This window comes from Merops nubicus, unplaced genomic scaffold (genome assembly GCF_000691845.1).
Source record: "Merops nubicus isolate BGI_N331 unplaced genomic scaffold, ASM69184v1 scaffold25610, whole genome shotgun sequence".
Lineage (NCBI taxonomy): Eukaryota > Metazoa > Chordata > Aves > Coraciiformes > Meropidae > Merops > Merops nubicus.
The window spans coordinates 10,615-23,815 of record NW_008585236.1 but is presented as its reverse complement, the minus strand read 5'-3'; the positions used below and the strand labels follow the sequence as shown (position 1 = coordinate 23,815).

Sequence of the window (13,201 nt, the reverse complement as noted above, 5' to 3'; positions counted from 1 at the left end):
CTGGGATCAAAGACACAGGGTTCAGAGAGATTTTCCCCTCTCAGACTGCAGGAGTGACTGAGGTGATAAAGCAGATGGCAGCTCACACTGTTGCTCCAGGATGGATTTAATTTATCCCTGTACTGAATGCTAATGGACTTTGTTTGGGTAGAACAATGGCTGTTTGTTTTTTTGGGAAGGTTCATTCATTATCAGAAATGAGCACCTGTGGCATGGGACAGGGAAGAGGATTATATTTCAGGGACCCTATGGCAGAAGAGATAGACAGATAATACCAACCTGACTTGTTATCACACTGGCCCAGGAAGGCAGTGCTTCAGTCACTCTTCCAAAAGAACCAAGACACATACACAGGCGTATTTGTGGTCACACACTGACTCATCCAGAAGCATGTGGTCAAGGGTGTCCTTGAATGTCAGCTGCTCTATTGCCATGGTGCCCTTTCAAGAGTAGGATATGTTCCTAGTGATGACCATGATGGATGTTTTTCATCAGGAAGGAGCACTGGAGAGGTGAAAAAACATGTTTGTGGAAGTTAAGAGCCTGTTCCTGTTTAAGGTTTCTTAGTAGATGAGAATTTACCTGAAGCTTTCCAGTTGGGAAAATTGCATGGTCTCTATCCCTTCATGGCTACACATCATAACTTCAAAACATGGATCATGGACCTGGTTCTGAGAAAGAAAATTTCTGTCAGAAATTTTGCCTAAGGACAAAAAAAGTTACCCAGGATGTTCAGTTACATCATCCACTCGTCTTCTCTGCCTTCTAAACTTTTGTAGTCTGCCAATCTGACAGTTTGAATTCTGGAACATGCAACAGATAGGTTTGTAAATCCCTAATAAAGCAGAAAGTGACAGAACTAGAGTTCCCAAGATTTCTTCTCTTGTGCTTTGCTCAGATTACCTGTGACTGTATAAGCTGCACAAAAAGTGAATATATGAATTTATATCAGGCTCCAATATTCAGGTATAAGGGATGACCCTGCTCTTGTCTCTTTTTTTTAGTGACATATGGAATGACAAGTTCCAATGCCTATTACTACACCAGAGTGATGTCTGAGCTCTTCCTGCAGACCTCTTCAGACAGCCGTGTCTCCTTCCAGTCCATTGGCAGCATGGCTGACTTCTGGGTGGTGAGTACAAACCTGGCCCTGGAAATCTCATCTGGGCTGGCATACTCAGTTTGCTCTGAATGTGCTACCTAGTGATTTCAGCAAGGCCTTTTGCTGCCATGGTACTAGCAGTTGTTACAAATTCATTTGTGTGCTGAATACCCACTGATTTAAAAGCCAATTCACCCCTCTGAGCTCTGCATCCAGAACACCAGCTAGGCCAAGCAGTGTGTGTGCCTAGGAGAGTCTGCTCCCCAGTAACTCGACAGCTAAGCAGGAGGGACATAACAAAAAGAAATTGCTGTGCTATGATGCTCATTGCACAGATAGGGAGTACTGGCCCAGAGAGGCTAAGTGATTTGCTCCAGGTTTCCTTATGGTAGAAATGGCTTTGACACTTACAGTCTTCTTGAAGGTTCCTTAGCAATGGGCCTATGTCCATTTGCATGGGAAACTGTGGGAATGGCAAACTTAACCTGGCTCTAATTCATGCCTGGGGTGGTCTGATTGATAGATATTTTTTTTTTTATGAAGAAGCTGGATTAAAATTTGCACTGACTTTTATCAAAGAGAATAAGGAGGGGGGGAAAGGTGTCTGGGGTCTAATACGTTTCTATCAAAGAACTGAAGGCAGCGAATGCTGTTGAGCTATTGCAACCACTTATCTCTGACAGCCAGAAATGGTTTGTCAGTGAGCTTTGTCTTTTTCTGTTGTATTCCTGATGTATGGTGAACTATGGCACTACTGGTTTTCCTACACTGTTTCCAGGGCACTAGCACACACCCTTTTCATCTTTTGCACCTTGTACCAAGGCAATTCCTTGAGACTTGTGCTCACTGAAGTGGAAGGGGCAAAGACACTTGTAGTTATCTTGTCTCTTCATTAGCCCAACAAGGTGCAGCACAAATGGTATTACAGGCCTGTGAGGAGCCAACAGTGACCCTGCTGCCCAGTATGCCTCTTCTACAACCAGCCCTGGTCTTGCCCCTCCTTAGCACACATCCAACATAAGCTTCTACTGCTTTCCATCTTGGAGAGTAGAGGTGGATGGGTTAGGTATTATGACCTCAAGCCCAGGCTAAGAAAATTCCTCTGCTGTGTAGGCTATGAAGTTGTTCTCCTCTCCCTCTTTTGCAGTATGCACAAGGCCCCCTTCTGGATAATCTCTACTGGACAAAGTGGTATAACAACGAGTCCCTAGCAGCACACAGCACCCAGTCATACATCTACTATGAGAACCTGCTGCTGGGTGTCCCACGCATCCGACAGCTGAAGGTGAAGAACAATTCCTGTGTGGTCCATGATGACTTCAAGGAGGAAATCTCAGGCTGCTATGATGTATACTCAGAAGACAAGGAAGAAAGGGTCTCCTTTGGGCTCATCAATGGAACAGCGTAAGTACATCCTCTGCTGGTCAGAATTAGAAAATCCAAATTAGTCTCTTCTAGTTAAAATAACCTCTGCTGAGCTGCAGGATGCCAGGGTTGAGTTTCTTGCATAAGGCCTGAATTCCCCTTGCAGTCAGAGGCATCAATAAAGTCAGGGGTCTGTTTGAGGAAAAAACCAGCAGAATGATTGGCAGACTGAGACCTGTTGGGAAAGCCATGAAAAATCCAATGGAAATTTGTGTTGCCTGTTTTTAAGAGGGTGAGAATAAATAGAGACCTTTGGCACCAGATCTATCAAACTGATGATGCTATCTGCTTCCCTCCTGGATTTCAGGAGCCAGAGAGAAAGGAGTACATCTCTTTAATCTTGAAAATCTATTTCTCTCTAATAATGTGAGGTAACTGCAGTTTAATAACTCTGCTTGCTGCAGAAGTCTTGATCTGAGAACAAGAAGCTGTTGTTCATAAGGAAATATGGGTGCAAGTGTGCTCTAAGCAATGAAGTGCCAGCTCTTTAATTAAAAACTGCTCTGTACCTTGAAGTTACAGTCTAATTTCTCCTAGCTACAAAGTCATATCCAAGCCAGAGTGGTGATGCCTTTGCTTACAGCTTGTCTGTTGCAGGTGGAGGTACCATTCTGAGGAGGAGCTGAGTGGCTCCTCTCACTGGGGAAGACTAACCAGTTACAGTGGGGGAGGATACTACATAGATCTCAAACTGACCAGAGAAGAGAGTGCTGAAGCCCTGCAAGTCTTGAAGGAGAAACTGTGGTTGGATCGGGGGACACGAGTTGTCTTCATTGATTTCTCTGTGTATAATGCAAACATCAATCTGTTCTGTGTTCTGAGGTAAGCTGAATCCCACTGAAAATTCTTCTGCCTCTTGCTTCTTCCACAATGCCACAGTTTCTCAAAATGCAAATACTTTAACATGGTCCACCAAGGGGGTAGGACTGAGTGGTGTCAGTAGATATCATATGGATTAGTAAGAAGACTTAGTCTTCCTGGCATAAGCAGTCACACTTCTCTTTACCTTTCACCCCTTCCCATCACAGGCAGTGAAGCAGCAGAGATAAGGCTGCATAAACACATGAACAGCAATTCCACTCATGGTTTGGTGAATAGCTCACGCTCAGGTTTGATACATTTCAAAATTATCTGAGTGCCTTCATCACCATTTGTAATTATCACAGTTTTCTTGTCCCGTTCCAGGTTAGTGGTTGAGTTTCCAGCCACTGGTGGTGCCATTCCCTCCTGGCAAATCCGGACAGTCAAGCTTATACGCTATGTCAGCCCATGGGACTTCTTCATTGTTGCCTGTGAAATTGTCTTCTGTGTCTTCATCTTCTACTATGTGGTGGAGGAGATCTTGGAGCTGCGTATCCACAAGCTTCAGTACTTCACCAGCATCTGGAACATCCTGGATGTGGTTGTCATTCTGGTGAGGATCTTTGCATGCTTCTGTTTTTTCGGAGGGCAATGACAGAAAGATGTAAGAGGCAAAATAAAGAAAGGAATGGGGAAACTGGTCTAGAGAAAAACTGGCATGTGTTTTGCTCTAATAGCAAACTGAATGAGCAGAGTAAATTAACATATTATCTTCTATCAGCTGTTAGGACAAAATTCTTTTCTTGGAGTTGCCTGAGAGGCTGTGAAGTCAGGGCATCACTCAGTGCATTAAGACCTCATTTCCAGCTCCCACCAGCAAACTGCAGCTGTGAAGTGTCTTACCAAAGAATTCTGTGACACTTTAGTTTCTGTGGAAAGCATAGGTACAGCGATCACTACAGACTCTTCCTCTTCCTCTTCCTAGCTCTCCATCATTGCTATTGGGTTTCACATCTTTCGCACCATTGAGGTGAACAGGCTGTTGGGAGAGCTGCTGAAACACCCCGACACCTATGCAGACTTCGAGTTCCTGGCATTCTGGCAGACACAGTATAATAATATGAATGCAGTCAACTTATTCTTTGCCTGGATCAAGGTATTGTATGGGCTCTGGGAGGTGTCAGGCCTCCAGTCTCAGACCTCTTCCTCTAGATAGCTTGTGGGTTCATTCCTCCATCTCTCTGAGTGCATGAGGGTAACAGCTGTATAACAGAGGATTTTCCTCAAAGCTACACGCTCTGTTTTGCAGTAAATCCAGACAACTTTTCACCTTGCATTCTGAGGCTAGTTATCTGGTCATAGTGAACAGGGAGATGAGCTCAGACACTGTAGTGTAAAAGTGGTTTCAGAAAATGCAGAGTACATACGTAACTTTGTCCATCCTGCACTATTTTACTATTTTAGAGGATAATCTGGTATACCATGTTTTCCACTCATGATGGCCACCCAGCAACTAGAAATGACTCATCTGTTGGCATGGACTTTGCATTTCAAACAAAGCATCTTGGCATGATGGAAAGCCACACTGTACTTGGGGCTTCTCATTAGCCTCAAGACATTTGACCGTATGGTAGTCAGTCTTTATATTTTCCTTTGACTCAGGAAACAAAGTGATATGTTTATGATCCCACAAGAGGATGGTGGCACACGTGGGACAAATATCCTGAACACTATGTCACCATTGCCCTAGCCTGGCTGTCTTCTCAGTGCTTTGGTACTATAGTGATCTTCTTGTCTTAGTAAGCATGTGCATATGTAAGAGAGACTGACCTAGCTGATGGTTTGGCCTAACGTTGTCTCTGTTCTTTCTTCCTGCAGATATTCAAGTATATTAGCTTTAACAAAACAATGACACAGCTCTCCTCCACGCTGGCACGTTGTGCCAAGGACATCCTGGGGTTTGCCATTATGTTCTTCATTGTCTTCTTTGCCTATGCCCAGCTGGGTTACCTTCTTTTTGGGACACAAGTAGAGAACTTCAGTACCTTTGTCAAATGCATGTAAGTGTAGATATCAGAACCATGTTTCCATCATTTCATAAAAATAATTTGAACTGCTTTCCAGCCTCTCCCCCACTGCAAATCTGGATGTCAATCAGATAACTGTTGTATCTCATGCCAACAAAGCTGCCATTATTAACCATTGTTAATAAGTTGCTCATAGTCCTCCAGCTCTGAGAAAATTGAGGGTTACAGATTTCTGGTGTTTGTCAGTAGGGATGTGAGTAGCTGATCCTACCACACTTTAAGACTCCTTGCAGCCCTAAAATTCAATGGAAATCCCAGCCTTTGCACGGGAGCATTTAGTGAGAAGCTTCAGTTTGCTGAAGCCTAGGCAGCTGTTCCTTGGTGTGGAGTTGTTAGGCAGGCCAAGGGTACTCAACATGCAGAGTGGTTTCATGTCTCTGCAGAAAAGCATTGTGGCTCTTTTGATGATTTAGTTTCTATTCTGCAATGCCTTCTGTCACTTTCTCACCTGCTGTGGGTCATAAAGGTAGGAGAATGGTGCTGCCTGACTGTCACTAAAACCTTGGCAAATTTGTGGCTTTATACACCAGAATATGGCTTTTGGCCTAGTTAGGTTAAACTTCTCTGTAATTCTGGTGCTAATAACTAAATAGATCAAAACAAGTGTTTTGAGGTAGGCTCAGAAAGTTGGGGTTTGTTGTTTGTGTTTCTTTGAATAAGGAAGAGGGTCAGACAGAGTTTTGAAATTCTCTGGCTTCCAAATATACAGTAATGATCATATTGTTTCAGTGTCTGTAAAATAGCTGTATGAGAACTTTTCTGGTTTTCATCAGATATTGCACTTTAGATCATACAAAGATTTGGAAGGAATACTCATTTTTGGCATAGTGATTTCACAGGGAAAGCAGGAGTAATAAATTTATCCTATCAAGATGATAACCTTAAACATTGAAAACAAAAAGTCAGAAACTTCATTTTTATATTATTTACAAATATATCTGGTTTTGATAAAGATAGTAGCTCCACTTAATTTCTGAAAATTGGTAGCCCTATATTCATCATGAAGTCTTCTAAAATACGCTGTATAATAAATAGTCTAAATAAGATTAAGTAGACATTTTCAAAGCAAAAGAGATAAAAATATTATTTTACCAGAAGGAGATATTTTAGCATCACTGAATTGAGACACTTTAATGAAAAGAACAGAATGCAATGCCATATTCCACTTCATCAGATGTAAAAAACATTCCCACGTCCCTAAACAGTCCACAGGCAAGGAATCTGAAATGGAGCTTTGCATTTCTCAGACAGGATTTCCAGGCTTCAAGCTCTCAAGGTCCTTTTCCCTGCACATCACTTCACAGTCTGTGTCTTTCTCTCTGTCTTTTGTTTTTCATGCATTTTTTAAATTGGAGGATACTTTTTTACAAGGGTTATATCACTAGTCATTTCCAGAGAAGTCCCACAGCTAATGTACCAAGCTACCTGAGCTGGGGGGTGACCAGTGGGGGGATGAGCACAAACACAGGGTAGTGTTGGGGAAGTGAGTTAAAATACCCAATCTCACACACCCTTCAGGCCATGGGCCTGCCCAAGCAATGTGGGATGTGAAGGAAAGTACCTAATACAGTATTGGTTTTCAGCCTGTGTTCCAAAGACCTCTGACATCCAGGTGCTGTCTTTAAGGGGTCTACACGAGATATCAGAGGTAACCAAAATTCTGATCAATAGACTTAAACCTGCTTTATTATAAAGGCTATGAATTGCAAAAGGTTGAAGAGCACTGTGCAGTGCTAACAGCCTTTCCATAGTCTTATGAACTCTCTTGCAAGAGAAGGCTTCAATGATTCAAATGCCTTTATAAGGGAAAGGTCAGGTTGGTTTTGTTTTGGTTTTAACTCCTGTGGAGACCAAAACACACTTTGGATGAAAAATTTGTATGGAAACCACCTTTTACTTTCCTGACAGCTCTTGCTCTAACCAGATCAACTCACTTCATCCCTGAAATGCTACGACTATTTCTCACCAGTCAGACTGAGTGACTTAGACCCTGCTCTGGCCTGTGCCTGTAGCCACCTGGGCTACAGGCAGATTTAGGGTTTAGAGGATGTAGGATAAACATATGTGTCTTTGTGTGACCTTGTGCTCTTTCTCTCCTCCAGCTTCACCCAGTTTCGGATCATTCTTGGTGATTTTGACTACAATTCCATTGACAATGCCAACAGGGTCCTTGGACCTATATATTTCGTCACCTATGTGTTCTTTGTTTTCTTTGTGCTCCTGGTAAGCACAAACCCCCTCTTTGTCCTTGTATCAACAGTAGTGTGTTTGAGACAGCCCTCCTGATAATCCCCGAGTTAGATGCAGTGCAAATGCTGAGAGAGGAAGGAAGTGTCTGTTAGGAAAGCTTGGCAGTGCAAACAGACCAAAGCAGACAAAGAACACATCGTTGCAATTGGGGATTTGATCATTGGGGTGATTGAGGGCCCTAGTCACATTCTTTAGGGTGAAGTCTAAACCTGATTTGGAATACTACTGATGCAGCAGCTGAATTCAAGGGATCATTTCAGATGTTCTGTGAGGAAAGTGAGGAAAGCATGGGGGACAAGTCTCTGGCTTCCTAAGCAAAGGATGCAGTAGGATGGTTGTAATGACCAGGTTAAACATCCAGTGCCAGAAATCCAGATGTAACCCAAGACCTTGCAGGACAAGCTGGGAGCAAATGTACTTTCATCCACTGCTTTAATTGGAAGGACCTCCTTCCCAGTGAGAAAGCCCTGTGTGGCTGAAGTGGGCCTTCCCTCCACTTGCTTTAATTTGCCCTGAGGATACCCCACATGGAAACAGCTCCTTGTTTAACTAAGCCCTGCACATCTGTGCCTGTCGCTTGCTGCTTCAGCTACTGGAACACGTTTATTCATCTCTCTTCTTCCCCTTTTTCCAGAACATGTTCCTGGCCATTATCAATGACACCTACTCAGAAGTCAAGGAGGAGCTTTCAAGCCAGAAGGATGAGCTGCAGCTCTCGGACATCTTGAAGCAGGTGAAGAATAGTGAAAGCTGTGCTACTTTCTAGCTAAATTCTGAAACATTTTCTGGAAGTTCCTGACCTACATGGAACTTACTAGAGAGAAACAGGCATTTGCCAATTCCAGATATGTTTTCTCAGTGCACACAGGAGTCATAGCTCCCTTCTGGATAAATCAAGCTCCCAGAACCTTTGACAATGGGAAGATGAGACGGCAGAGCTTGGGGGAATACTGTTACTTGGATATGCTGATAAAGTTTCTGAGAAACTTTTATTCCAAGGATAGTCTCTAGACAAAGCTATTTCAGTCCTTTATAGTGTGTACTTTGATCACTGAAATGGCAGGTCCTATTTTGCTAAGCTGAGGATGTTAAAATGGTACAAATCTAGTGGATTACATCTGGATTTCCCATGGGCAAATTCCAGAAAATATCTTGGAAGGTCACACCTCTTTGTGCTGTGGGACCAATATTCTGCAAAGAATTGTACAAGAAGCATTATCTTAAAAAACTGATGACTGGGAGATCAGATAAAGGGAGAGCTGGCCAGAAAAAAGCAGAGGACAAACTTTACCATTGAGGCCCTCACTACCATGTTGGTGTCCCTTTGAAGGTGTGATCCTAGTTTAGAAATTTGGCTTATTATTTTTGCTTCTGGAAAGCTTAAAATTTCCCTTTATTACTTAGCATCTGCTCACCCATATTTCATTGTCTGCTCTGCCCTGTTCTTCATTGCTCTGCCTGCATGATTCCATGTCCATTTGCACCTTTGGTACCAGAGCTACAACCGGACACTCATGAAGCTGAAGCTGAAGAAGGAGCAGATTTCTGATGTGCAGAAAGCACTGCAGAATGGAACAAAAAAAATAGATTTTGAAGACTTCAAGAACAGCTTGAAGGAGTAAGTGAGTCAGCCTGAGGGATGCCTCCTTAGCCCTTTCTTTTGGTAATACAGCTAATTTGCATCCTCTGGTTTTCAAGACTGGGAGGGCAGTTAACTCCTATCTGGGCAGTGTGAGGCCTAAAAAATAGTTATAGTCTTTCCTCACATATTTAATCTCCTGTACTTAGTAGGTTTATGTTATTATCTCATTTGGGATGTTTAGGTTTGCCAGTGGCAAGAAAAAACAATACACTGATTTCAAGAGATGCTGCTGCACTGTTAGAGCTTAACAGTGTAATTCAGTGCTTTGAGATTTCTGTTTCTACTATTTTACAGACTGGGCCATGCAGACCATGAGATCACAGCAGCCTTCTCCAGATTTGACAAAGATGGCAACCACATCCTTGATGAAGAGGAGCAACAGCAGATGAAGCATGATCTAGAGGCAAAAAGGGTAAAAAAAAAAAAGGGCAAGGAAAGAAATGTTCTGTTTGGTAGAGATCACTCCAGAGTGGTCTTAGTAATCTTTGGGTTTGTGGTATAAACTAAGCAGGCAACTCAAACACAGCTCCAGCTCTGTCTGTTGCATAGCAGCTGAGTGTGTCACCTCCTGTAAAGCACCCTGTTATTCACAGTGATGCTGACACAGAGTTAGCATCCAACTAAGCAGGAGTTTCTTTATCTTCTAGGTTGCTCTGAACACAGAGATTGAAAATTTGGGCAAATCATATGGTGACAACAACCTGAATGAAAATCTGACCTATGTGCAAGCAAGGAATAACCACACCAATAAGGCCAGCTGGGTCTCCAAAGAAGAGTTCCAAGTGTATGTTTCTGCTGTTAGTAGTTTAAGCCCTCTGCAAATAAGGGGTCTGAGTCCCTACTTCTTCCTTCCCTGGTGTAACTGTTTACAGTGAAGCTGAGCAATTTCAGTAAGATCTTGTCCCTTTTTATCTTGTACACATGTAAATGAGCAGATCAGGTGAGAACCGGGGCAGTTCTTGAAATGTAATTTGCTTCTTCCTTTAAAAGATTAAGTAAAGGAATTTTGCTTTCATGTTTTAGGTCAGAAGGTAGCCCAGATAACTGGGACAGGGGAAGTTGATACCTGTACAGAAGGTCTTGTGAGAGTAAAAATCCTTTAATTTTAGCCTAGTTGGCCTTCATCCTCCAGCTCTGACAGCGACACTTGGCTGTTTCTTCCGCAGGAGGAGCATGGCATAAATATAGCACAGACAATCAGGAGATACTGATTCTGCTACTGAGAAACACTGAGCAATCCACACAGGGCCATATCAGAGGAGAAGAAGGTGCAATGTTTAATAGTGGGATTATATTGTGGCTGGATTGTGATGCAAACTGGCTGGGATCCATCCTAAGCAGAACCACTGATTACATATGAAAGCACAGTGCAGCAGGGAGTTGCATCTTCAGTGGGTATGAGTTAATTATCTGATGTGGAGTAGTCACTACTGTTTGAGGTCTGGCCCATTGTCTGTGAGATGTCTGCTACAAATCCAACCGTTCATCACAAGAAAAAGCTTGAAAATACTCTCAATGTCTCCCCCAGCCTCCTTCAGCGTGTGCTGCAGCTGGAACAGTCCATAAGCATCATTGGCTCCAAGATTGATGCAATGGTGAGCAAGCTAGATGTGCTGGAAAGAAACAAGCTGAAGAGGAAAGACCTGCTGGGCAAACCACTGGATAATGCTAGCAAGGTTGGTAGCCCTCCACTGTACATATAAACCAGGTTCAGGGCTAGTTGATCAGGTGACCAACCCTGTTCTGTGAAAGGGCCTTTCCTTCTCCAATCCTCATTGACACAAGACAAAATGGGTTGAGTGGGGTCAGCATTTTGTATCATCAAGCCTCTTCTGTTCAAGCAAAGTGACACAAAGCTTCCTACTTTCATGTCCCCCAAGTTAGCCATGGTATCTTTAAACACATCTTCCAGCTCCTTTGAGGCCAAGCTCATACCTGTGGCTGTGGATGCAATTCACTCGTTTTCAGTTGTTTTCTACCTACTTATCTTCAGATAAAACCAAAACCAAATCATATTGTCCTTCCCAGCAAGAGCAACTTGTGACAGTGTTGTGGACTGTGATCTTAACAACACTTTACCCGTGGATTATTTATCAGACATGATAATTGGATGATCGTTAGCTGTCTGCCCATGGCGTCTCCTTGCAGAACTGTGACTTTTACCAAAGACTCCCTATATCCAGTCCATCAGAGTATTTGGGGTCTTCAGGTTTAAAGTCAAAGGCAACAACAAGGCATGTGGAAGCCATGTTATTACCTCATGTTTTCAAGGCTTCGATAATGAGATTAGCCAAAGAGCACAAAGTGACCTAGCTGAGTCAGAAAGACGTCTCTCTCGTAGAGTAGTCTTGGGATTCCTTTCCCATCTGAGTATTTGAGGGGTCCTGCTTCTCACGTGAACATGCCTGAAAGCTTATTTGAGTGTTTGTTTGCAGGTTTGCTTTGCCATGGCATTTCTGTGAATGTTCTTGTAGAGGATGAAAAGGGATGAATCTCTCCTCATTTGTCTTACGCCTGAATGTGCGTTCGTCAGTGTATGGCAGCAAACACTACAGTGGATCTTCAATAGACAGACAGGCTTGTACTAATTTCTGAAAAATTTGGGAAGATATTTAAGTATCATCCACACCTTGTGTCTCCCCTAGGGTGTTGCTATAAACTTCTTGGTAGCTTGCTGACATTTCAGGTCACTCTTTCTTCTGTTTTGTAGGAAGAAGAGCCCAGTAAGGAAGAGCTGCTCCCCCAGAGCCTAGCCCAGCTGAGGAAAGAAGAAGCAGAGTGTTGTGGGATAGAACACACAAAAGGAAACAACCTGAGTGGCAGCTCTTCCCAAAATGAGATCTATCCCATCTTGCCCAGGTCAAGTGTGCTGGGGTCTCAGGTGCCCAAGAAAACACAGCCACACTCTGATGTGTGCTTCTAGTGAACAGCTCAGTGCTCCCAGTCTGGCTCCCATGGTACTAAGTCATTGTCAGTTGTTGCACCACTGTTAGAATAACCCAGACAGATGGTCACAGATGCCACTGTTGCCAGGAGCTGGTGATGTGAAAAATCAGATATGCTTTTTTCCAGTGTAATGATGTATAATGTCACAAAGCTAGAACTTCTGCCCCCTGTATCTCTGGAGTAGGTGGAAATTTGGAACCAGGTGATGTGGTAGATATCTGCCTCTGAACAGGCCAACACAAAGTATTTTAATCTATCCTTTTGCAAAAAGTAGAGACCTCAGAACACATGCTGTAAACACGTGTCCAGAGAGGCACACTGCAACTTGTTCCTAACGCACAAAATAGTCTGCCAGACAAAGATGTGGTTATCATTTAAACAATGCAGAATATAATAATTAGTGTGAGATGGAAAGGAGAAATTTAGTTGTTTCTGTCTACCTGGTTACCAACTCTTTCCTTCTGTTGTAGTTTCTTTCCAGAAGGCTTTGTTAACCCTCCCTGTACCTTAGATTTGGATGCTGAGAAAATGGGATGGTAACACCTAACACTGGATACCTAAAATGAGAGTTGACTCCTAGTGTAATTGGGAATAGATCTGAAATATCATAACAGACAAGTTACTGGTAGTGTCCTAGGTCTGAGTGTTAGGGAACAGACTTCTGGTCATATGTTTTATAACACAGTTGTTGGTACTAAGAAATCTCTTTCTGTTGTCTATTTTCACGCTCCTTACATTGCATTTCCAGGTACTTCACAGAACTAGCACCATGTCTACAAAATTGCAATGCTTCTCTCTTTTCTTAAAGAAACAATTTGGTTTGCAGTTGTGGGTGCTAGAACCATTTCAGTTGAAGAATATTGTGAAAATGAGATGAAAGTCAGTTTTTCAACCACAGGCACAATACTTCTCTCCCAGGCATTTTTCACTTTGCTGAGACTTGATGTT

General features: G+C 42.9%; 1 protein-coding gene across 1 annotated transcript; it reads left to right on the top strand.

Annotated features, from left to right (window-relative positions):
- Positions 1-1,004: 1,004 nt before the first annotated feature.
- PKD2L1 (polycystic kidney disease 2-like 1) lies at positions 1,005-12,230 on the top strand (the record flags this gene model as incomplete). The annotated part of the gene is made up of 13 exons (XM_008947044.1): positions 1,005-1,132; positions 2,250-2,506; positions 3,125-3,349; positions 3,713-3,941; positions 4,314-4,484; positions 5,207-5,388; positions 7,518-7,638; positions 8,300-8,398; positions 9,162-9,283; positions 9,602-9,719; positions 9,955-10,091; positions 10,836-10,983; positions 12,018-12,230. Coding segments are annotated over 13 exons (2,150 nt in total), but the record flags the coding sequence as incomplete, so codon positions are not given.
- Between the last annotated feature and the right edge of the window lie 971 nt (positions 12,231-13,201).